This window comes from Camarhynchus parvulus, chromosome 1A (assembly GCF_901933205.1).
Source record: "Camarhynchus parvulus chromosome 1A, STF_HiC, whole genome shotgun sequence".
In the NCBI taxonomy this organism is placed as follows: domain Eukaryota; kingdom Metazoa; phylum Chordata; class Aves; order Passeriformes; family Thraupidae; genus Camarhynchus; species Camarhynchus parvulus.
In genome coordinates this window covers 24,333,030-24,359,177 of record NC_044586.1, presented here as the reverse complement: position 1 = coordinate 24,359,177, position 26,148 = coordinate 24,333,030, and the positions used below count along the sequence as shown (strand labels likewise).

The 26,148-nt window shown below is 37.2% G+C and overlaps 1 protein-coding gene across 1 annotated transcript in view; it reads left to right on the top strand.

Moving 5' to 3' along the window:
- The window catches only part of UBN2 (ubinuclein 2), a 43,290-nt gene that overhangs the window by 11,992 nt on the left and 5,150 nt on the right, over positions 1-26,148 (top strand). The window contains exons 4-14 of the mRNA XM_030959518.1: positions 7,205-7,342; positions 8,565-8,677; positions 9,706-10,204; positions 13,489-13,559; positions 14,274-14,403; positions 15,743-15,861; positions 16,493-16,606; positions 17,753-17,896; positions 21,215-21,265; positions 22,625-22,667; positions 23,333-24,865. Of these exons, the coding sequence (XP_030815378.1) occupies positions 7,205-7,342; positions 8,565-8,677; positions 9,706-10,204; positions 13,489-13,559; positions 14,274-14,403; positions 15,743-15,861; positions 16,493-16,606; positions 17,753-17,896; positions 21,215-21,265; positions 22,625-22,667; positions 23,333-24,865 (2,955 nt within the window). The remainder of the gene's footprint in view (positions 1-7,204; positions 7,343-8,564; positions 8,678-9,705; positions 10,205-13,488; positions 13,560-14,273; positions 14,404-15,742; positions 15,862-16,492; positions 16,607-17,752; positions 17,897-21,214; positions 21,266-22,624; positions 22,668-23,332; positions 24,866-26,148) is intronic.

Sequence of the window (26,148 nt, the reverse complement as noted above, 5' to 3'; positions counted from 1 at the left end):
CTATCACAGATGTGATAGGAGATTTGGAAGACTAGCAGTACTCATAGCACAGGTCTCTGTCAAAGTACGAGTCTGGTATATTAATACTTGGCATACTGTGCCTCCTTCCAGCACTGGTGGTGCTACCAGCAGCAGATCTGGTAGATTTGCAGGAGCATTTACTTCTGTCTCTTGCCAGAGTCCTTGCAAAATGTACAAAAGGCAGTTGTTGGAGGACCAGATGGTTGCATCATGTGCTAGCTGTGGAAGCTATTGGGGAGAAATGGTGTATTCTCTAAAGATTGCTCTCCTCAACAAATCATTATGCCTCATGTCTGCATTACCAGTACAGACTAGTGAGAGACCATCTTTGTTTTGCTTGTATACCCATTTTTATATAGAAAAGAAGAAAAAAATATAGTGGGCCAGCTGCAGTCCATGTTGTTGTTGCAGAGCTTAAGGGTTCTGTAATGTAGGAATTGAAGCCCAACAAAACCTCTAATTCCATCATTCTGACTTGGATACAAGAGAAGTGTTCCAAAAGAAAATCTACATGTCTGGCTTGCTCATCTTCTGTATGGCCAGCTATGAAATTGTCGTGTACCCTGAGATGTGTTAGAGCCAGGCCCTGGACTACTTCTTAGAAGACACACTTTCTTACACATAAAAAGCTATAATATCCTGGGCACAAACACTTGAAAAGTGAATATGAGCGCCTCTTTAATTGCTCCAGGATTAGCTTGTCTCTATCCCAGAAAAAAAATTTGAAAGCTTCCTCAGAATTTTAGTCCTTTTTTTTGGTCATAGTTGTGAAAGAAATACTGAGCTCTTTGGCGCTGAAACAGATTTATTCCATAGCTTTAGAGATACTTTCCTTTTAAAAACAGATTGAGGTAAATGAATTTGCAGGCAAGCAGGAAATCTATGCGAGCAGCTATTCTTGAGTTGAGCATTTTGACTGTAGTCAGTGGATTGTGATAATTCCAGTAAAAAAAGAAAATCACAAGTGGCTTACTATTGTTTCTAACCCCTCTACAGGGGTTAGCCTGATGGCAAGTCCTAATCTTTGCTTATCTTAATAGACCTATACAAAATGTCCATAACCTGTGAAGAAAGCTGCCCCTCCTCAGTGTTTCCGCTGCTTTGATGTTGAAAATAGGTTTTGCTGTAGTGTAAGCTGCCCAGAACTACATTCTTTATGAAGTGAAATTCCTGTAGAATTTTTCACCCACTCTATTTTTCCTGCACACACATGCATGTCCAGCCAGATCAGGCTGATTACTTGCTCTTGTGATGACCTCTGATTATTTGGTTGGTTGAATATTTTCCTGGCAATGTAAGCTTTATATAGGTAGAGACTGCAAGGGAACACAGTGCTTTCTGAGCTTTCTATTATGCAATACAGAAGAGGGAATTTAAAGTAATGCATAGTGTTAATGAAAGTGTATGCTGTTTTCTCTTACTTGAAGGTAACAAGGCTTGGATATCCAAACCAAAGACTTCGCTCATTTCAGGTAGATGAATGTAGAAAAAGAACTGTTGACCGACAAATCTATAAGCGGTGTCTTTTGAAGCGGTGATACTAGATAGCCATACTGGCAGGAATTGAAGCTAAATGTGAATGCCAAGAGCAGTGGGAAGCAGGTAGTTCAGTTCTTCAGACACCCAGGCCCCTGTGTAAATATTTGACCTAGTCTGTTATATTCATAGCTCCATAGTAGCTTTCTAAACACTGATGTAAGAAGTGCTGTGCTGGTCACTAGAGAAAGCCAGTGTATCAATAGTTTCTCGTACATGGAAGGTCTCTCCAAAACAGGTACTTAGCTAAAAGGAAGATCTGACTTTTTCTTTAGCTACATCTTGCCTCAAGAGCTCAGATCATCTTTAAAGAAAACCTTTCAAAGATTTTTGTGTTGGTTTTAATGTTAAAAGCATTGCTCGGTTTCTGAGTTCCCTAGAATACGTGCCATAATTTAAGGGCTTGGTCTCTGCACAAATTCTGTGTCATGAAATGCAGTTTTCACCTGTTTCCAGGATAAATTTGTCCTCATCTTGTATTCTCCAAACTTAAAAAGCTATGATAGATTTAATATCCTCTTCTCTCCTACCCTGGCTTGCCCCTAAAACCTGAAGCTGATGGGTTATCTTGGACAAAACTCTTGAATATCTGAGACACTTTTTCCCAGCAAGAATAGTATCTCTTCAGGGAATAGCAGCTCAGTGTGTTAATGGAAATTTTTACCATTTTTGTGAGGTTCTGGGCCAGATGTAGTATCAGGCCAACTTGGTACTGTTCTCTCATTCTTCGTACTCTAAGGAGTTTGTTTTATGCAAACTATGGAAAGGAGTGTTGTTGTTTTAAAAAGATCACTGTCTCTTAAAAAATCCTAACAAAACAACCAAGCTATCAACCTGCAAATGTTAGAGGCATTTACAGAAAAACACTCCATAGGTTCCATTATTAAAAATATTTTCATGGTGTATTGAGAGAAATTGAACACTGTGGCATTTTTCACCTGGAAAAGGCTGCCTTTGTAGACCTCGGTCGCAAATCTCATCCACACTGAATACAGGAGGGTGCATTAAAGCTTCTATTTTTAAGAGGTTCTCTTGCTAAGTGTTTCATTGGCTCTGGATTGGTATGTTTATAGTAGTACTGTCTTCCTTGTTCATTGTCACTTTGCCCAGGCTTGGAAGTTGTGTGTTTGGGGAATGGTGCTCCCTTAGCCAAGTGCGCGGTGTCACCTTTAATAACGCTTCGTGCACGCTTCCCGCGTGTCTTCAGGGGACACCTGCCAGCTAGCCCCTGATATATCCTGTGCCTTCAAGTGAGCACAAGGACAAGCTTCAATTTGGAGATTCTTTGTTTTTTATCCTCCTCACCCCAAAATACATCTAGGTATAAAGTGGAGTATCAAACCAGCAGATACAGATGCAAGAACTAAGCAGGTACAAGAACCAGAATGGCTAGAGAAACAAAGGTAGTTGAATGTGCAGAACACATCTGGTGTTTGTTAAAGCAGTAGTAATGTTTTTGTGCTCCTTCTGCAAAAAGACATACCCTTCTTTAGGAAGGAATAAGAAGAAACTGAATGAACTGAAAATTCAGCACCTGCGTAGGTTCTTGAAAACACCTGAGACTTGTATCTGGCCTGTGTGGTACCACTCTTTAAATTTGTAGGAGAAGGAAATTATAATGGTTGTAGCAGCATCCTGTATTTTGCTAGATTTAATTTCTTGAAGAGCACAAAATCACTTTTCAAAGTAATCTGAGCTACTAGAGGGGTAGATTGTAGCCTAGGATCAGCTATTTGAGTAGATGCATTTGTTTAAGCAGTACAATGGACCTAAGTGTTTCCCAAAACATACACAAAAATATGATTACTAATGTAATACAAAGGGAGGTTTATAACATGCCAGAATAACAGATCTTTGATAAGAGCATTTGTCTTAAATGTCATATATGGAAAATCTGCTCTTCATGTTGAATGAGGGGAAAAGGAAAGTATAACTTCTTTTCTGCAGAATCTTCTAGTAGTTCTGTAACATTAAACCTGGAGAGATTAAGTAATATGTTACATAATTATTTAACACTGAACTAGATTTTCATTGTGGGTCAGGTCAGAGCTCAAGCTCTGAAAGAACTGAGTTGCACAGATAAAAGTGGTCACATGGCTGGTCATACATTTTGTAACTTTGGCTGAAATGTTTTCAAGGTGAGAAGAATGTAATCTCCATGAAGTGAAGGTCACTTAAGCTAATAGCATAGCTCTGGTGGCTGGTGGAAAGGTATAAAAGGTGTTGGCTGAGATGGGAACAAAACAGGAGAGTAGATGTGTATTGGTACTTCTCTCAAGGTGCTCAGGTAGGCTGATGGATTATGATATGTTGACTACTAAACTAGGATACTCGTATGAGACTATCCTGGGCCAGGTATTATATCTTTTATAATCTCTCACGCTTTTTTCTTTTGTGCTCTGCCAGCTGTCCTTTTCCCCAGGGTTAAAAGAAAAACAAACCAACCTGCCAACTTACCTGTGCATTTTGGAAGAGAAACCTTCTTTATCACAGGAAAGCTCTTTGTGATTGCTTTTTGATGTCTCCTTGGATTAGCAAAGCAATGCATAGTTTCCCCTTAACCTTGTTCAAGATTTCCTTGTAGATTCTATTATACTCTAGTTTTTGGAAAGATAGGTAGTTTTTTGAAAACTCAGCCTTAAAGGATGGCAGAGCCAAAGAGTGCATTTCAGTTCTTTGCATCTTGAAGAAGCATAGAGATCAATCAACTCTGTATTTTTTAAATATCTGAAGTGTGTAGATATTTAGTCCACTTCACTGAAGGAACTGTATTTGACATCATTTCAGTAGCTTGGCCTTTATTCAGTGGGCTACTGATGATCAGTATCAAAGAAACAGTTCCTTCCACCCCAAGCTGGTTAGACCTACCTCAAAAATAAACTAAGCAAGGTACAAAAATTATCCTTGCTTATCTTTTAGCTAAGTATTATGTTATGCAAAAATAACAAGCTACATTTGTTAAACCATTTGGACATGTTTGCACCAAATGTCATTTCCAAGACAATACAGAAATGTTTAAAAACTTTTTTACATGTGTACTTTTGGAAGCTATTGTCTGGAAGGGAGGTGAATGAGGAGAAGGATCACAGTAGAACATCTGAGGGTTGTGGTCAAAATACCTGGACTCAAGAGTAGACAATATTAATATAAGATACTGCTGTGGGTCTGGATTTCAGAACTAAATTGGTATAATCCATTAAAATTCTCTGTTCTTGGTATAGTGATGAAGTTGAAACCAGTTAACTTATTTTTTAAAAAACTAAATTATTTTTCATACCAAAACATTTAACTAGATTAATAGCACTAAAAGCATAGTAATGTGGCTCAAGGACAATAGTTTAAAATAGCTTGCATATGAACCTGCTTTTTAGATGGTCAGACAGTCTATCAGTCTTATTTTGTTATCTGCAGGATGATTCCATAATCAGTTGTAGGACAAACCTGTGTTCACAGGAATTAGTCAAGTCCTGTCTCTTTGTAGGTCTGAGATTTTTTTTTTTAATTCTTGCCCTTGAAATGTGTAAGGAAGAGCAGAACACTGTAAAGGGCTTTAAACTTGTTTTTGTTCATGAGATAAATTGTGTGATTTCATACACAGAAAAACTAGTTTAAAGCAAAGGTCTTGAAAGCAGCTCATAAGAAGATTTAGAATTTGCAAGAGCCATGTTCCCTTTAACTGAGAGTTCTGGAAGCACTTCAAAATGAAGCCTAATCTCTGTTACTAATACCTTATACAAACATACTCATTTTCTGTTTAGTTAGGGCACTAGAAAATAGTAAGCTTAGCTCAAAGGGGGGTGTACACTAGCTACACTGTGGTCTGCAGGCCCCTATGTCTAAAATACAACATTGAGTTATAAGTTACACCTTGTTCAGTAGGTTCAGGGTAAAAACAGATTTTGGTAAAGAAAAATAGTCTTACTCAAGGGTTAAGAGGAACTGAATATCAGAAGGATCTTTGAAGGTCTGACTAAATTCAGAGTCCTCAACAGACGCTGTTGAAACCTCAACTGCTGAGTTATACATCCATATCTTGCTGATCTTACTTGCCTGTTGAGTATTATGGAATACATTCACTCTGTATATTAAATGAATTTTGTGTTTCTTGTTGCCTTGTTCCAGTGGATCTGTGCCACACAGCGTGTTGATCATTCAGACAATTTGCTGTGATTCATGTGATTCATGATTCCTCATTTGTGGACTGTCTTTAATCCTTGCTTGTGTTACCCCGACTTGCTGTACTGCTCTGCATCTCAGTCTTTACTGTGTTGGCTTTTGCTTCCTATGATAATGGTCCCAGCTTTGACTGTGTGCTTTTTGCTTCTAACTTGGCAACCACTGTGTTCTTTTGTTTTGATCTTTTTCTGCCCCACCCTTGCTAATTCAGTTCACACCCTCTCAGCTCAAATGGGTAATGTCTGCTGTGTCTGTTAAGCACTGTGGATCATAATCGCTTTTCTCTGCTTTTATTTTCCTTGCACTTAATGAAGCTGGTTCTAAGAGCTGTGGAGAAAGCATGAGTTTTCTCTGAAATTCTACACAACCTCCACTCTCAAGTTTTCTTTGCATGACCCTCCTGGTCTTTTAAGATTAATGACAAGTCAACTATTAAGCCACTTCACTTTCATTTTGTTCCATTAATAGATTCTCTCACTTTCTTGTGCTAGCTTTTCAAACCATCTTAAGGTACTTTATAAATGCTTTCACCACTTTTCCCATTTTGTCTTTCTGTACTGCTTGTTAAGTTCTATGTTCCAGGAACATAAAAGGTGATGAGTCAGGGAAGTTTCTAACTACTTAATCAGATTAAATCCCTGGGTAGGACTCCAGTTCAGGCTCTTTTTCCAGCTTCCTTGTTGAAGTACATATTTACTGTTTTACTTTCCTGAATAACTCTTCTTCCTGTCTAAAAGTCTTCGGTAGCCTAGACTTTTCAGTTCTTAAACCATTTTATCTTCAGTATATTTTACATGGCATGGAGGTTGTTGGTTGCATGTAATAATAGAATTAATATTGTCATCCACTATACTGATTATTGACTACTTTTTATGTCTTTGGATTTCAATATTTTTGAGATTCAGCTTTATAATTCTAACTTGGAAATTTCTTCATAAATACTAAGTACTTTTCAAAATAAACTATTGGTAGTTTGAAACATTGTGTGGTTTTAAAATTGTCTGAACAAAGTGAGGATGTTTGCCTTCAAATGAAAAATGTCCTGGCATTGTGATATTTAAGAGGCGGTGTTGTATTAAACATCTAAAATTGGAAATAAGGTAACAGATACTGTGGTGAAGTTTGTTATGTCTGGGATAGCATTTTTAACAAAAGAAATTTCAGAGAACTGTTTAAAAGAAGTGGGGGTTTGAGCAGGGCATTATGATGAGTTGCTTTGAGAAAGCAGTAGTTTTAATGCTGTAATGCTGCCTTTTTTTTAAGAAAAGAGCATTGTGTTAAAAGGATACTCTGTTATTAATGTTCTCGGCTTCAACCAGTTAATTTTCTGTAAAATTGCTCTCCTGTTTCTATTCTAGCAAGCTGTACTGTGAATTGGTATATATATTTTTATGTACAGGGACTGGTGAATGAAATATATCTTTAGTTTATTAAGAAATGCTGATAAGTTCATCTTCCTTTCCCTGCCCAGTATGATGAATTGGTTCCTGCATCCCTGACAACCAAATATGGAGGGTTTTATATCAACACTGGTACACTGCAGTTTCGCCAGGCATCTGAATCAGAGGATGAAGACTTTGCAGAAGACAAAAAGCATAGGCCACCTAAAGTGAGTGATTTTAATGAAGGCTTTTTTACAGAAATAGAAGCTAGGTGGAAATATTTGATACACTTAGAATGGCTCAGATGAAGAGTCCAAAATCAGAATGATGTGTGGTACTGTTTTATTGCATTTTCTGGTTTGTGGCTCATGTACTAGCATTCAGTAACTAACTCAGGATGTCCACAGGCTGTCCAGTCTTGTAAGACTAAGCATCTGTTTAGGTAGCCTGACAAGTTGTGTCCACCCATCTTGAACTGACAGATGATTCTGTAATTTTGTAAGAATTTTATTATACAAGATGAGACCTTAAATTCATCCATACTCTTCTTAATTTTTGCACAATGTTTACATGATATGAAATTGTTCCCAATATTGAGAATTTTAAACCAAATTTAAACATATTTACCAATAAACCATATCTTAAACCAAAATACCTGTTAAAATAAACTCAGTTAATAAGAATAGCTATATTAAAATTATATACACAATCTTTCCAAACAGCATGCTGTTCTATAAAGTTTGGCAAGTTACAGTCAATGTAAACATAATTGCAATATGGCATTTACAAGTTACATGCTATTTCTGAGAACTTAGTGCTTCCTGGTGTCCTTTTCTGCTCTATAACACTTAAATTTAAGGTTCTTGTACTGACTGTCACTGGGATGCAGATAACATTCTTTCTAGCAGCCTGTATGATGCTATGGTTTTGATTTGTGACTAAAACAGTGTTGACGACTACACCAGAAGTTTGCCTGTTGCTGGCTAATGCTTGCACAGTCTGAAGGCTTTCTGTTTCCCTGCCCTGCACCCTCAGATAATCTAAGGATCAGGAAGGCAGGGGAGATAGATGGTCTGTGACCAGCAAAGATGTTTCATAGTGGTCAGCTTCATAGTCAGCAATGGAACTTTGGTAGCAGAAGAAGGTGCAGGAATTCCATATTCCAAGGTAGCCATTGGCCATACTGGCTGGGCAGCACTCTGCATGTACCTTAGAGTATTTCTCTTACTGAAAACTCTAAATTTCATAACTGTTTAAAAACGATTAATGATTAACACCTGTCAGTAACTACAATTGCTGCTAGGAATCCATCATACCATTTGCGTTTACACATATTAAGGTGTTTTACCTGGCTCTGAATTAGAAAGTGTAAAGAAAACTGAATGTTTCTTGCTGTAGAAGTCCTTTAGGGTGGAAGAATCATTGTCCTTTATTTGATCTCTTTTCTAGATAGCAAAGTTGAAAGAAAGTGAAGATCGTGGAATGAAGAAACGCAAGCGAAAAGATGAAGGGACAGAAAAGGAGAAGAAGCCTCGGAAAATGAAAGTTCCTAAGCAGTTGGGGTAGGTTTCTTTTTCTTTATAAGAACTCTTCAGTTATATTTGAGGTTTGGCTTTGAGACTGTGTGCCATAGCAAGACCATTACAGCTGTTTTGAATATTGTGCTTTTAAACTGTAATTAATAGCTTATAGATTTTGTTTCAGAATTTGTGTGGGGTTTTTATATTACTCAGTCCTATGGGCTAAATTTTTGTCCCCTGAAACTGCACCAGGAATAAGGAAAGACAAATCACAGAAAGTAAATTCTGAGTATTATGAATAGCATAAAGCATCATTGTCCTACCCAGCATCTAAGCTAGCACTAGGAATTGCATCTTCTATTGAAAAATAATTTTCTTCCTATCTCTTTGTTTCTCATCTGTAAAGCTGTAAATACAGTTTAATTATTCTTCTATGCATTTCTTACTGACTTTGTGCTTTCCTCAGTTCTGAGGCTAGCCATAGAAAGATTAAGGTGGTGGGGCTAGATTAGGTGGCTGCTAGAAAACTGTTGCTGAGTTGGATGGAGGCTCTCTTACTGTGAATATTCACATTGAATATTGAAAATTTACTGACTTAATTTTTCATCAAGGTGACAAGTTGGTGGAATGTTCTCAGTTTAAATAAAATCTAGATTTTGAGCCTGCATTTAAAAATTTTTAGCAATGAGAAGAATTTTTTAAACATATATGCTGTACAGGCAACCTGCCACCATTCAGCAGTATTGAGAGGCAAATTTAAGTATTTTAGTATTGTAAATCTGCTGTGAGTTTTAACACTTGTGCCAACTTCTCCATAATTAAATTGAGAAGTCAAAATGAAATAACCTTTGCCTTAATGTGTATAAAATGTAACAAATCAGTTGGAGAACATGTAATCATGTGCCCACCTAAGGTTTATGGTAATTGATAAAATGGTCTGAAGATGGAAGCAGGAAGTACTACTTCTTCCCCCTGATAAATTTTAATTGTACTAAACTTTGAGTTATGTTGTTAAAGGTTACTAAGGCCTCAAAAGTCACACGCTAATAAAAGATTTCTTTCCTCTACAGAGTAATGGCCTTAAATTCACACAAGTCTGAGAAGAAGAAAAAGAAATTGTATAAAGACTCACTCTCTCTGGCTGCCATGATCCGTAAATTTCAAAAGGAGAAGGAAGCCATGAGGAAGAAGGAACCTAGTCCAAAACCTCCAGTGACTGTTGCAACCTCTACCCCTAGTAAAATTCCTTCCTCCTCTCTCAGTGCAGGAAATGATATCTCTGACTTGAATCTTAGGATCAATGATCCTGTCCTCTCCATTTTTGGTAGCACAAATGAACCTGAGCTCCTGCAAGAAACTGAAAGTGCCCTGGAGATGCTGGGGGACATTGACTTTGACAAGTTGCTTGATGGCACTTCTGATGGCAGCCCAGTCTCTGAGCTGTCAGGAGAGAATGGAAATGTCACTCAGGCAACCTACACCTCTCAGGTCATGACACCCAAGCAGGTGCCTGCCCTCCCAGAAGGTCTGCCTGTGCTACTTGAAAAGCGCATTGGAGACCTTCGAACAGTAAGTATGAGTTCACTGCTAGTGGATTGCGTTCAAGAATCTGAGAGAGCAAGGAAGAACAATTAGGACCTTGAGTGTCATCCTTGAATTCCTGGCTGAAACTTTAGAAATGAAGAACTGATGTTAATGGCAATCTTAAAGGATGTGTTTATACTCAGATAAAAACAGGCAGAGATGATGCAGGTCAATTGTTTTAGCAGTGTTTGTTTCACATTGGAAACGGGGTTTTCTAAATCTTTTATGTACAATAACTTGTCATTTTCATTTATTTATGGGTTTTTCCTCCATAATGGAAATAACCAGTGTTACTTTAACTTGAATTATTATTTGATAAAATGGGATGGGTGTTTTCTTACTTTGGAGGAGGTTACCTGAAATGACTGCAGCTTACAAATCCATGTATTTTGGATCCAGGTTTTTTGGCTTTAACTTGCCAGTTAAAAAAAAAAAAAACAAAAAAACCCGAAAACAAAAAAATACCAACACAAGTAAAAAAAGCCACCAAAATGAGAAACCACCACCCAACCACCCAACTACAAAAAACAAACCAACCAACCACAAAACTGAACTTTTTCTTCTGGGAGGTTAGAATGGAATCAGAACTTCTCAAAAATGGGATGAAATATGTTAATTAACAAGTTACAAATATTCCAGTAAGTTATTGAAAGGGATCAGAACTATTAAGGTATTACATACTCCTTGTTTCAGTTATGGATGTTATCCTAAGTTGAGAATAAATTTGTTGCTTGTTCAGATTATTATATTAAAGCTTTTCCTTATTTAGAATAAAGTGCAGCTTTTCCTTATTTAGTATAAAGTGCAGCTTTTCTTTACTCATAGTTAACTGCTTTTTCAAAACATACTTCATTTTTTGGACAAAAAATAATTTAAACAATTCCAGAGTTTGCTTTGCTCTTACGTCTATAGAAATGTCTTCTAGTTTTCTTATTTATTTTTAAACATACCAAGCTAAACACAGCCAAGGAATTAATATTTACTGAAGTGAAGGAGCTTCTGTCTACCTTTCAGTATGCAGGTTAATTTTGCTATGAATCAACAATAAGCTTCTAGCAAAAGTGCAGAAATGGATTAGGCCAAAATTCAGGAAGTGTTAGTGACCTACCCCAAGTTAATTCATGTTGCTTCTCTGTATAACAATCTCAAACCATTTGGGAGGCCTCTTTAATTCAGTGGCTCTTGGAAAACATAACTCCTCATAGAATCATAAAATGGTTTGGGTTGGAAGGGCCCTTTAAGATCATCCACTCCAATCCCCCTGCTGTGAGCAGGGATGCCTTCCTCTAGACCAGCTGGGAACTCTTCCATTTTTGACAGTGTCTTCTGAAAGCTTCCTGGCTAAGCAGAGGAAGTTTAAGTTTGTACTTGGGGAACAGCTAGACTGTATGTTGACTTAAAGATTGCAACTTCCATACCTCCTGTAAATTGCAATCAGACATCTAAAAAGCACTAAAAATGAAAGTCTTGTCAAATATTTACCAGACTCTTGCAGCTTTAGATCTCTTTAGCACAAAGAAAAGTTTATAAAGCTGTAGGAAGAAGCCTGTGCTCCATGGATGGGGTACAATATATCAAAATTTAAAAAATAAGATTGGAAAGCCACTATATACAGGCAATAAAAACTTCCTGACTTCCTTTCATAGATTCATGTGTTATAGTTTCCTGAGTGGATTATTCTGTACTACCCTGACAGAAGGCAATATTGTATACAAGCAGGAAAGTAAATAAAAGGGATTTTTCCTCTATTTTTAAGATCACTGTCAAGATAATCATTCTGGAAATAAAACCCAACCATAGTTTGTAATAGTGATGAAGTTTTTGAATCTGCTGGTGTTGCTCTCTTTAAAAGCCAGCAGTGCTGTCCAGCATAATAGTATAATGCTGGAATTGCCTTTCAAGGTCTACCTGGGACTGAAATGTCAAAGCTTTTTCCTTCTGCTTTATATAAACCAGATGATGACTCTAATCCTTGTGTTAATTAAGCATAAAGGTCCTGGATTTAAGACTTTCTGACTTGTCTTTTTGGTACCCTATCACTTGAAGGCATCCATAACCTTTCTAATTTTTTTAGCAGGACAAATGCTTCAGTGATCCTAAACAGATAGTACCATCCCCTCAGCAGCTCTATTTGTGGTAGAAAGCAATGAGTGGAATGCAGTCCTTGCAGGAACTTAAACTTCAGTATTAGTGTTCATGACTGAAGTAATAAAGCATTCAGACAATGGGCTACCTTACAGCTTTGAGTGTCACACTCTTTTCCTGTGCAGTTCACACAGGAAGAGAGGTAGAATTCACAATTTTTAGAAAACACTTTTCTTTCAAATTTAAATAGGTCAGTTACAAAGAGCAAGAACAGTAAGTATTTAACAGTAATAAATTAATCATGTTAACAGTTGGACTTACTTGTAGTTTTTAGCTACGTTGTTGCAAGTCACTACTCTATGGGGTTTTTTAAGGGCTCTTTTTTCTCGACTTCTGAATTTCTGCAGAGTAGATGTACACTAGAGAAAGGTTCTTACTGATTTTTGTAAAATGGTACAGGGAATTGGCTTTGTCCTATAAGCTGGCATTCCTTGTGGAGAAAAAAAATTATCTAGGTGATAAGAACAAAGATAAAGGGATTCTACATGGGAATTGCTGGGAGATCAGTAAAAACTTCTGATAAAAAGAACAAAAATACCAGACAAAATACTAAAGATACAGTCTAAAGATGGAAAGAATGCTGGACAGCACCAGAAAAGAGGGATGAGGTATTCCTCTAGCATATACAATCCGGTTGTAGAAATTACAGTGAAGGTTTGAGAGACCTCTAAGCTGGAAAGATGCAACTGGATGAGGCACATAACAGGTAGAAAAAGATGGAGTAGAAATGTGCTAGTTAATGCTCTTGCCTTCTTGACCTGTCAAACAATGCTTCTCTTTTTAAAACAGAGATAGTAGAATGTTGGTGGTGGTGATGGTGATAAAGCATCTACAATTTTCTTAATGGTTATTCAAAAGACGAATGTGTTAACATCAGTGATCCAGGCAGATCCTAAACAGAATGATTGTCTGCCCTAGAGCAAGGTGTGTACATTTGAATATAACAGTAACAATCCTCAGTTTTTTCTAAATAGCTGAGAATAGCTTGGTTTTCGTTATTCTTTTCCAAGTAACGTTTTCCGGTAAATAAGAATATGATGTGGCTGTAAAAGTAAAGATACAAAGATTGTTGGTTCAAAATACTCTATGAACGTGAATGCTTTTTTTTTTTTTTGTATTTTTAGGCTGCCAAGATGTTTGATGAAGAAGGCAGGAAGAAGTTTTTCACACAAGACATGAACAATATTCTTCTGGAGTAAGTGCTTATCTGTAGAACCTTCCCTTTTTGGGAAGGGGGTGAAAGGAAAAGTACAGAAGAGGAAGTATTATTGAGGTTGTTCCAACAAATCCCTTAAAAGTCAATGAAGGTAGATCAGTCTAAGCTAGTTATTCGCTAAAGAGACTTATGTATGCATACAATTCCTGTCATACCCGTCTGTCTTTATCCAGTGTAAAATGTTTTGTAGTGCCCTGGTCCTTGACTTCATGTGTAAAATTCAACAAAATTGCCTTTATTTACTCCTGTCTCCCACTTTTGTTACTCAAATGACCTTCAGCTTTCATGAGGGCAAACACCAGATTTTTTTTTCTCTGTAATCTTCAATTAAGGGTTTAATATAGAAAGTTCTGTGTTCATAATCTATGAAACAAAAGTAATCTCTAGAAGACTATCACAAAGTGTCTCAGTTTCGATTCACAGTGGCGGGTGTAAACTAAATTTGAATTATTTGAATTTTTTAATGTTTTTGAATGGTCAACATTGCTGGAGAACTACATATGTGAATGGTTTCTTGCCATTGATTAGGACTTCTTCCTTTTACAAAACAACTTACCTGAAAATATCCCAAGCTGCTATTTTTAATATGCATAGCTAGAATATGCTATGCTTCCAAAGCTTCCTTAGGTTTTTGTTCAGATGCCATCTTTACCTTGGAGTGTGTCTGAGTGAGTGTCTCCTGTTGTTTGTCAGTATTGAGCTGCAGCTGCAGGAGGTGAACCCTGCCATCCGCAATGGAGTGTACTCACACCTGGAGGCTTTCGTGCCGTGCAATAAGGACACGCTGATAAAGCGCCTGAAGAAGTTACACCTCAATGTCCAGGTAAGGATGGGGAGAGCAGCTCCAGCAGGAGGCAATTATATGACAGTCAGTCCTCCTTGCTGCAGCAGAGTAGAGCAGTAGCCACACAGCCTCAAATCAAGAAAAATGTTTTGGATCAGTTGATAGATAAGTTTAAAAGCCTCCTTCCATATACATGATATTGTCACTAGGTTAGGAACAAATATTTTAAGTATTTCAGAATCTTTAGTTGAGAAAGAAGTGCTTTCATCTTGAAAGCTGGATACAGGCTATTAAGGAGTGTTTCTGCTATCATCACTAAGTATTACTGTAGTCTTAGGGTACATATCAAAGCAGCAGAATTAGAAAGCCACAGTAATAAGTGTCATGATAGGCTAAAAATACGTACTTTTGTTTTCACTTTTGTGTCAAGAAAAAAGGAAGGCTACATGGATAATAGATGACCCAGCCTGTATTATTTGTTCAAATTTCCTTTTGTGGCTAAGTCATGCGAATACTTGTATGCCATTTTCAGTAACTTTTCTGTTAAAGATTGTTTTTCTGTTGAATAGAAAAGTAATCTGTGGTCTGAAGTACCCTGACTAGATTCTTTAGATAAAATCCAGGACTAAATCTTGCAGAGGATCTGAAGATGAATGGAGATATCTCGGTGCTTGCTAATAAGGCAAACAGATTTAAATGCTATTATTTCTAAGCACATAAACATAAAAGAATATTCTAGTTCTTTTCAATAAGCAATTAAATTAATAATGTAAAGTTAGAAGATGTAGAAAGTGAATATAAAACATGTAGCAAAGTGTATAGTATATTACCTTAATGTTTGGAATTCTTACTCTTTGGAGACAATTCTAAATACATAGTCTTTACCTTTCAGATACATAAATTGCTCAAATAACAATCTACCACTTGGATAATATAATACATATTCATATTTTATTCATTACCTAGGATGTTTTTATACCACAGTTTTTGGAGACCTGATTAATAGGCTATTTATTTGCAAATGCTGAGATATTGATTGGTCGGTTTATTTCACTTTTTCCCCCTTAAGTTTTTTTCCCTTCTCTATTTTAATTTAAAAGCATTATTTAAAGAGATAATGCCATAATGTTTTGGGATGTTCATGACGCATTTATTTGTGACTATCATTTGTTGTTTCTCATCTCAAGACCTACGTGCATTTATATAATGCTGCTGCACCTAACAGGATTCAAGTGCCATGTAGAAATATGTCTGTCGCAGTCCATAAATAGTACTGGGAATGTTACCTTGGGAGTGATCCAGAAATTTTCATGAGACAATCTGAAATGCTCTTTATTTTACATCTAATAGGATTATTTTGGTACTCCTCTTTTCACAGGATGACCGCTTGAGAGAGCCATTGCAGAAGCTGAAACTGGCTGTCAGTAACGTCATGCCTGAACAGTTATGCAAGTATCAAGAGGACTGTCAGGCCCGCAATCAAGCCAAGAATGCCAAGTAGGTTATTCTGGAGGCTGTGCAAGCCTATTTAGAACCCAGCTGGAAGTTTGTATCCATGTTGTGTACTTCCTTAGCTCAGAAAATCACTCAGCTCTAGTTTAAGGGTGTCTTTCTTTAACTGTACAAATTACTTAATTTTGTGTGTTATTGTCTGACATCAGAGAGACATTCCATTAACTGAGCGACATAGGTCTTGATAGAAAAAATAATTTGAAGGATTACTGGTTGATTCCTAACATGGTGGATGAATGGAGGAAGATGATGTGTTGAGGTTGATATACTTTATCCTTGTTCATTGTAATTGTTTTGACCATAGTTATTTTAGACTTGGAGAGGTATTAACAGTTTGATAAGTACCCTGCCAGTTCCGAGTAGAGGCATTGCTTGAAGCTTATAGCATCAGTGAAAGCATCTGTAGAGTGTGTCCTTTTCACTTCTCTGAGAACCATAAAGCAGTGGGGAGAGGGAGATTAAACTGTTTATCCTACAAGGAAGTGTTGCAAAAATCTGAAAATAGGTCCTCTGTGGGTTATTTTTTCCCCCCAACACCTAGAATGACACTTCTTTTTCAATGAAATGTTCTGTTTTTGTAGTATATTTCTAAAGAAAATAATTGTTCCAACTGTAGGTTGCAAGCAGAAGATGAACGAGAGAAAAACGGATCAGAGGAAGATGATGATGAGAAACCTGGAAAGAGGGTTGTTGGACCCAGAAAGAAGTTTCACTGGGATGACACAGTGAGGTAAGACCAAGAATTTTCACTGACTTTATAAAGGGATCTCCAAGAGGATGTTATTACATGATACTGTTGAGTAAATCATTTTCCCCAGAATTACACCTTGGGGGAGTTTTGAAGAGGGTTGGTGTTAAATAGGCAAACTGGAATTCTGTTATGGTGAAACATCTTCATCTTTAACTCAAAAGGAAAATTATCCTCTGTCCAACCCTTTCAAGTTTCGCTGCTTGTTTTTCTGCTTTATCCAAATACATGAGAATTTTCTGACTCCAGCACTTCGAGCTTCTTTAGGCAAAGAAGAGGTGTGTAAGCAGTGTTAGAACTGCTTCTCACCTTTCTAGGAATACACTACAAAACACCAGTGAGCACTAGAGATTTCTGCCACAGGAGGACAGGCCATCAAGACTGGTGATATTGATTTGGCAAGCCTCCCAATCCAACAAGAGCTAGAAAAATGCATTAACTTAACCCCTTCTCTTCCCTCTGAACACAAATTCTTTATCTCTCAAGAGTAGCACAGGTTCTTATCTGAAATGATCAGATACTAGAGTTTGGTTTCCTAGAACAGATTTTTCTGAAAACTGAGATGACTATTATTTAAATAATCTAGACTTTAAAGCAAGCACATCTTTCTAAATTAGTAATTTCTCATGCAAGATCTTAGGCAATTTTAGTACAATTGTGTGTGTATTTATATGTATGTATTACTAAAAGGGGCTGGTGGACTTCTCTCAATGAATTTTTTAAGTACACGAAGACAACAGGGAAGAAAGCTTTCTGAAATATGTACAAGCAATATAGCTTGGACTGACCTGGAGGAGATAGATACTTAAATCTGTTGCTTTTTTGTTCAAGAGGCTCTAAAAGGATGATGTTACTTAATTGTGTGCACTTTTATATTTTTAAGAACAAAAGACAAAATCCCTGTCAGAAAGAATCCTCTGAAGTACTCAGTGTAGAACGGATTTCAATGGTAGAGCATATGAGTTTGTAGTAGCAATACTTTGTGCAGTATGAACTTCCAAAAAACACAGTTGGAACTGAGCACTTCCTGCAACTATCAGTAGACAGCAGCTTCAATTTCCTGGCCTTTTTCTGTTGAGCTTTTGAAAGGAGTGTCTTTCAATATATTTATTTTGTTTCTTTTTGCAGGTCTCTGTTGTGTAATCTTGTCAAGATCAAGCTGGGATGTTATGAGCTAGAGCCAAATAGAAGTCAGTCTGCTGAAGATTACCTCAAAACCTTTATGGAAACAGAAGTGAAACCACTTTGGCCTAAAGGCTGGATGCAGGCAAGGTAATATAACTGCTTTAGGTATCTACTCATTTTGATGTTAATGATTTCTTCAGTTCCTATTTATTGTCTTACATTGACTCAACCATGTACTATTGATATTGGTTGGAATTTAGGAGAATGTTTGTGAAGCTGGAATAGTTTAGAAGAACAAATATTTTTCTAAAATGAATTTTCTATGTTGTTTGTAAGCCTGAGAGTGAAAAAACCCACTGTTTTCTCCTTGGACAGCAATTTGCTTTTATCATCTCCTAGAGAATGAATTTGCCACTGCTTCTAACTCAGCATGAAGTTGCATTTGAGGAGAAGTATGAGGTGGAAGGATAACAGCTTGGGAAGTTCTTTGCAATATAGGAAGTGATAATCTGAAAATCAGTTTTGCCTGTATGTTGGAACACTGCATTATCAGAATGCTCCCACAGGCTTTAAAATTATAAGCTAGAATTTTGATAGCAGTGTTCACAACAGACTTAAGGTTCTTGCTCTCTATTTCTTGTTTGCAGTTGCGATGCTCTGTTTTACAGCAGTTAAAAATGCACCAGTTTCTAGATTTGCTTCTTACAGAAGTAAGAAGAAACAGCCACACAAAAGAGAAGGACAAATAAAATGGGAGCAATAGTAAACTGTTTTGAAACACAGGTTTGGCAGAGATTTCTAATGGTTTGGAGTGAAAGAGGAGCAAGTATGGTTTGGCCTGAGTTCTTTCTGTAGCACCCACTGCAAAAGATAATTTCATCAAACCTCAACCTGATTGTAAAAGCTAAATGATACAACTAGTTAACTTGCTCATTAATACCTTGATTTTAGTTTAGTCAAATCTGTATCAAGCTGTAAAATAACTATACTGAGAAATTTTTAAGATTGGTCAGTGTAGAAATAGCTGGTTAAATAGTAACAAAAAGAACTAATGAAGTTTTACACTTCCTGGCATACAGCTGATTTATTTTTGTTCAATTATTTAGTTTTTTATGTAAGTAGGTTAAAGACTTTGTTATCTGTTATGAAGATTTTATTGAATTAGATGAGACAGAGAATCCCAGTTTAGTTTAAGAATGGAAGATAGGACAGAAAGATCAGTGATGATAGTGGAGAAATAGTCAAGAGATAGTGTGAGGTGATTCAAGAATACCTAGAAGTGAAGTAGAAGTGAAGCATGTTTAAACTTTGAATTGGAAAACCATAAAACATACAGTTCTCTCCTTTCCATTGGATAAGTCTGCTGAAAATTTCAGTGAGCTTTTAAACTATCCATACAATTGGCTTCAACAACAAAAGACAAAAACTAAACAGAAAACCAGAATGCCCCCCCAAAGCAAACCAAAACCAACAACAGACCAAACAAACCCCAACAGGTGACAGATCATAACTTCCTGTTGACCAGCAAGACTTCATTTACTAACTGGGTGGTTTTAGTACCATAATGATTTACAAATTGTCCTGTATCTACTTTCCTGCACTTTCCTGCTTTCTGTTAAGGAAGTGACATATTGTAATTTGAAGGCAAACAGGTTTGCCTGAAAAGAGGAAAATAAAGTATTTCCTGGAGTCTGGCAGTGGTAATTCCTAATACAGCACATAATTTGTATTCTGAATGCTCATTTTGTTGGGATGTTATGTTAGGGATTATGCTGAAGGCTTATAATTTTTTGCATTTTTATATGTGGCCTCAAGTGAGAAGGAACTATATAAATTTGAAAAAAAAAATTAGGTATTTAATGCTAAAACTGATCTATTGACCATGCATTTTTTAAGGAATTCTTACTGATGAGGATAGGTCTATGGTACTAGAACTTTGTGGGTTCAGCTGAGGAGAAAAATTTCTTGCACTTTCAAAGTTAACTGTATTTAATGTTTCTTATAGCTGTATAGGGAAGGAAGAGGGAAGGTATTGATCATAACTGGAAATTACAGAATCAAAGGATTGTTAAGGGTGGAAGGGACTTCATATACTGCTCTGTCCTTTCCTTGTACCCTGTCTGATTTCTGTCCTTTTATAGTACTTAAAATTTTGTCTTTAACCTTGAAGGATGATGCTACAAATTACTGGGGCCTGTGATTAGTTCTGAATTTTCATTTCCAAATTGAAAAGATTAAGGAATGGATAAAGCACCAAGAAAGAGGTGGGAAGGGAAATATTCTGAAGAAGCTGTATAGGTCAGGAGGTGGCACATTAAACATGTAACGAGGAATGTTGGTTTTGCTCCATGATGTTCTTCATAGGTGTTCAGTAGTCTCTGATGGAACAATGCTATACAGATTTGGAGGTTAGTGTGGTGAAGAAAATGTGAAAATTGAGCTGGAAATAGAATCTGAGAAGTAAGGCACTGAACTTTAGTGAGAGGATCAGTGTTTTCTTACCAGATGACATGAGATTTTTGGATACTCAGATTTTTTGTAATTATTGCAGCTCTGCAGGTTGTATTATCAGTGGTGAAAAGCTCTTGTTTAGACAGCTGTTCATGATGTGTCAATGTGATGGCAGTGCTGAAAGAAAATGTCTGTCCTAGTTTGCCTATCTGGAAACAAGGAAGGGGACCACGTGCTCATTGTCTATTCATAGCTGCATTTGAATAGTGAGCTGTAGGATAGATACAGGTCAGCAATCATTTTCACTTTCCACTTGGCTGAAACTAAGGAGCTGAAAATATTGAATAAAAGCATGGCAAGTATAGAGATTTGTCATACTGGCTCCTGCCATTCCTTGGCTCTGTAGTAATATGTATGTGTCAGTCCAGTGTAACGGAAGTCAGAGAAATGATACACAATAGCCTCAAGTTTTTCTTTTACTAAACTTTCAAAAACTTTTACTAAAGTTTATTCAGTACTAAAAGTACTGAAGAAAACTAGAAACAGGCTTGGCTACTGTGTTCTGACTTTCATCTTCTGTGCTTTAAAAAAACCCCACAAGAGATTAATAACCACAAACCCAAGACTATAGATCAGTGTGTTGGACTGTAGTGTGAAGAGTTTACAATAATCCTTTATTTTATATTTGAACTATTTCATTAGTCTTTGAGGAGAGAGCATTCAAAGTGTATTTCTTCTGTCCAGTTGAAGAAAGTAATATTCTCTTATGTTGATTTTTGCTTGGCCGTTTACTAAGGTATTTTGAGCATAAATGCAAATTATTACATTTTTTTTAGATCTTCTGTTTATAGATGCCAAGACCTATATACCATGACAGCACTGCAAAGTAATCATTAGTTCCCTTGGGGACAGAAAATCAAAGGCTGGTTCTGAAAACCAAAGGATATTTGGGTATTTGGAGGCTGTTTGTCACTGTAGAATCATTTAATGTTTCGTTTCTCACCACTCTTTTAGGATGCTTTTTAAGGAAAGCCGAAGTGTTCACAATCACCTCACTTCTGCTCCGTGAGTATAATAGGGACAACTTGCTGTACAAGATCTTTAGGTTGTGCAGAGCATCTTTTCTCATCTTCCTGCTACCTGTTTTAGATAGAGGGAAGGAAAGGGAGGTACTTTGGGATTTGTTTGAAGATACTTACACTGATGCTTATAATCTTCTTTAATGCTTTAATTTAGGCATATAAGTGTATCGTTCTTATGGCACTGTATTTTAACTAACTTGTGAAGTGGCTAGATAACTCCAGGGGTGTTAATTCTTGAATTAATACCTTTTACTCAAAGCATTGCACACTGCCTAAATTTTGGCATCCAGCTTATTAAACTGAACTCAGACTGCAGTACTTCCTGCTTTTTTCTTTTCCTCAAAAATATCTCTAATCACAGAAGTCTGTGTATCTTAGTGGGATTTTATCATCTTCATTTTCAGACAACACTGTGTGCCTCTCTGGAGCTGTCCACATTCAGTCAGAATTCAAATAAATTGTTATGACTTTAAATAACACCCCAATTGCAACTTTTGTGATAAATATGATTGACATAGGATATTTTTCTACATAACATCAAAACTGAGTCATGGTCCACCTACAGTAAAGTCTTTTTTTAGTCAGGTATTTCTAGTTGCTTAGGAAAGGATCAAAAATTGCCTACAAGATGTAAATCTGTTGATTGCCCTTGAAGAAATAAAGTGTGAAATGCTGAACATCTAAGTTGAAGCCGATAACTAATAATCCTTAATGCTGTCCTTGCTTGCATAACTGCAGGTCGTGTACATTGCAGAAGAAAATCTGACAGTTTGCTAAATTGCTTCTTGCAACAAACAAATTAGATACAACTGTTTTAACAGTTTATAAGCAACAAACCACTTTTGTGGGGGGAAGAAACAACTGTTTTTATCCAGTTTGAAATAAATGAGAATAGGGAGCATCTTCCTCAGGGACAAAAATGTCAATGTAAAAAGTGAAATTCTGTTGCTATTCTAGAAGACTGCAGTGTAGACAAAGCAAACTGATAATATTAAGAGGCTGAAATTAAGTGATATTTTGATGTTCCTCTAAATCAGAAAAATAAAACCAGCTCTCTGCATATACCCTGATCTATATGTCAGGTTATATCATCAATTCAGTTGATTTTGCAACTAATTTACATAGAGATACATGACCAGGAAAAATGAATTGATAGTGTGCTGTTTTTCTTTCTCCCTATATTTTAAACCATTTTTCATTTCAAGGATGTTTTATTATTTAGACTGGACTCCTGTAGCCATCATTCTAGTTTATTGGGGTATAATAAAGGTAACACTTAAAATGAAAATTACTTGCCTTTTTTTTTCGGTCTTCTGATGCACATTTATCCCTTCTGTTTTAGGGCAAAGAAGAAAGTGATTCTGGCCCCTAAACCCAAAGTGAAGGTAAAAGCCTATTAAAATATCTGAATACCACTTAATGGTCCAGTGTGACCATTTGATACAACCTGTTTCTGCCTCTGATCCTGAAAAATTCTTGCAGAAAGTTTTTCAGGCAATCCTTATTGGCTTGGTGGTGCATTACTTCAAAGAATGTAGTACAAAATACCCCTGTATAACTTTGCCACTTTAGGCTATATAGTTTTTTTGAAAATTGACTATGAAGAGGTACTAGGTGCAGTGATATTTCACATTTTTGAATGTGTGTTTTGTGTGTTTTCAGTTTATGTTAATCTTAGCATCACTGGAAAACAGTGTGGATACCATAGTATAGAGGTCCTCATTTGACATGACCAGGTGTTGTCTTAATTCAGTAGCAGTTTTAGTAAGTGATCAGAATAGTTACCCTATTCTTCACAATATTGATTGTTCTTCACTGTAGGGACACTTTTAGTTATGTGGAGCAACAACACTAGATTTTTAAATCCAAATATTGAATTAGCGCACAGGGCTCCAGCACCTAGATATCATAAGTATTTTAATATGAAAATTTCAGTAGTAGATCTTTGGTTTGTCTGAATTTACTGAATAAAAGTATTACACTAAAGATTACCTTAAATCAATTTCAGAAAGACTGTTGAACCTGATGTTTCTTATCCCTTAATTTTCAGGACTCCAGTCCAAAAAAAGAACAGAAAACCTGTATGTCTTCAGTCAATTCAAGTTGTGCTCCTGTACTGAGTTCCAGTGCAGCTGTGTGCACCCCAGCCAGCTCTAGCTGCACAGCAGCTCCAGAGACCATCTGCTTGGATGACTCACTGGATGAAGACCTCTCTTTCCACCCACCCTCACTGGACTCTGTTTCTGATGCTCTGGCAGTTATCAATAATGGTGCCAAGGGATCACCTCTTGGGTCCACCATAGACACACCAACATCCAGACCTCGCCCTGGGCTGAGGGAAGAGAAACTAGCAAGCATTATGAGTAAGTTGCCTCTGGCAACTTCAAAGAAAGTAGAGCCCACTCAAACATCCCATTCATCAAGTCTTATTGCCGGTCACACAGGGCCAGTACCAAAGAAACCCCAGGACTTAGTTCACACTGGTATCTCTTCAGGCCTTATTGCTGGATCTTCAATTCAAAATCCCAAGGTTTCCTTAGAGCCTTTGCCAGCCAAACTACTTCAACAAGGACTACAGAGATCAAGTCAGATCCAAGCTGCTTCCTCCTCTTCTCAGACTCATGTTTCTTCCTCTAAGACTCAAGTAGCTATTTCCACCTCCACTCAAAGAACCAAGGATATCTTGGTATCATCTGCTGAGGCTCAAGGTGGTACTTCCTCAACATCACAAGTGACAAAGGTGCACCAGCATTCAGCTGTACAACAGAAATACGTATCTCCCTTACAAGCAACTATTAGTAAATCACAGACCAATCCTGTGGTGAAATTGAGTAGTAATCCCAAGCTCTCTTGCTCATCACCAGTGATCAAGGCTCAAGATAAGTCTGTAGTGTATCGCCTGCCTTTGTCCAATCCCTCATCTGGAAGTGGCTCTCAAGTGTCTCACCCACTGGTTTCTCGGACAACATCCAGCACCTCTACCTCTAGTAACTATTTAGCCAAGGCTATGGTGTCACAAGTTTCTTCCCAGGGTTTCAAGCCTCCCTTCTCCATGGCTGCCTCTCCCAAACCTGCTGCCTCTCCCAAGCCCACTTCATCTAAGCCCTCTGTGACACCTAAGCCCAGTGCATCACCTAAATTTTCATCCAAGTCCACCTCATCCCCCAGGCCTGCAACAACACCCAGTTCTTCCAGTTCAAGTGCACTAGTTTCCCAGAGTAGTCACTCCAGCAACAACCCCCTTCATAAACAGACCAGTGGTGTAAATATCAGCAGGCAGTCTCCCACAGTGAATTTGCTGTCCTCTAATCGCACCTCAGGCCTTCAGCCTGCAAAAAACCCTCAGGCTTCTTCAAAATTGCCCAACTCTTCTCCTTCTGGAACTGTTGGTAAAAATAATCTGGGTGGAGTTGGAATGAATGTACCTGCCAGCAGAGGCAGTAACCTTAACTCAAGTGGAGCTAGTAGGACTAGTCTGTCTGGGGGAGCAGGAAGTGGAACACAGGGTGCTACTAAACAATTGTCAACTCCACACAGACCATCTTCTGCCTCAGGGTCTCCAGTTGTAGCAGCCAGCGTGCAGGTATGCATCAAACAAGTTTACATTTGAGCCGTACATTAATGTTTATCACATTTATTTTGTAAACATTCTTAGGATGTTTTACCTTGATTTGTAAATGTCATAAATTTAATTTTTTACCTTTCTAAGCATAATGCTGATACTGATGAAACAATTTCACACTAAAGAATATGTATTTCCAGCTGATGTGAAATGCAAGGATCAGTGTGGAACAAATCCTCACTGTAAACTGTTTGTCAGTCTATACTGTGGAAAAGAATTCACTTTTTTTTCTTTTTAACAGTGCTAGAAAAGGTAAGCTTTGTGTGACCATACTTTCAGGGGATGTGGTATGTACTTGCATTATTTGATTTGCACATTCTCTCATATTTACATATTTATAATGATGGTGGTCATGTAAAAGGTGTCTTCGTACATTTGTTGTCAGACTTCATGATTACTATAAAACTAGTTGCCTGTGGTTGAGTGTAATTCAAGACTTGTAATTGCCACTTGCAAGGGCTTTTCTTTTGTATTGTATTGACTGTATTTTGTAGGATCTAGTCAAACTGAATGAGACACCCCATTATTATACAAATACCCTAGAAACTAAAAGCTTATACTATCGCTAGAGACAAGACAAATCAAACAAAACAAATATTTTGAAAATACTGTTGTTCTAAAACATATAAACCTATTATTTACTCAGAAGGCAACCTGCTTTCCCAGGTTGTGTTCTTCTTAGTGGGAACAGAGATGATTTGATGTTTTCCTCTTTCTAGTGCTCTCTATGCTGAAGTCATCAATACTTACAAAAAAGTAGTATTGCTTTAAATTATATTCTTGGTGTACAGCAAATCAAAAACTTAGTATTATTCTAAATAGTGAAACATTTTGAAACATTTCTGTTGCATGGGAGTGATGTATATTTAACTTCTGGCAATATTTTATAATCTTTAGTTTGCCATCAAATTCTTCTTAATGCAGCTGAATAACAGGAGGAAGATGTTTTTTACAAGACCCTTCTATGGTCTTTCATCCTACTGTACTGAAACAGTCAGCAGTAAAAGTCTGGCAGGCTCTGACACAGCATTCACTTACTCTGGGTGCTTTGAATGGCAAAGAGATCCACAGCCTGTATGCTGTGTACAGGCCACTGAGGTACCACAGAGGGTCTGCAGAAGAGCTGAGCCAAGTACAGTGCAGTTTGAGTACTCTTGAAGGTGCCTGGAGGAGACAAAAAGGGCTGCAATGAATGGACTGGGAAGAGGGTTGTTTCTTCCTGGTGCAGTCGCCAGAATTCAGTG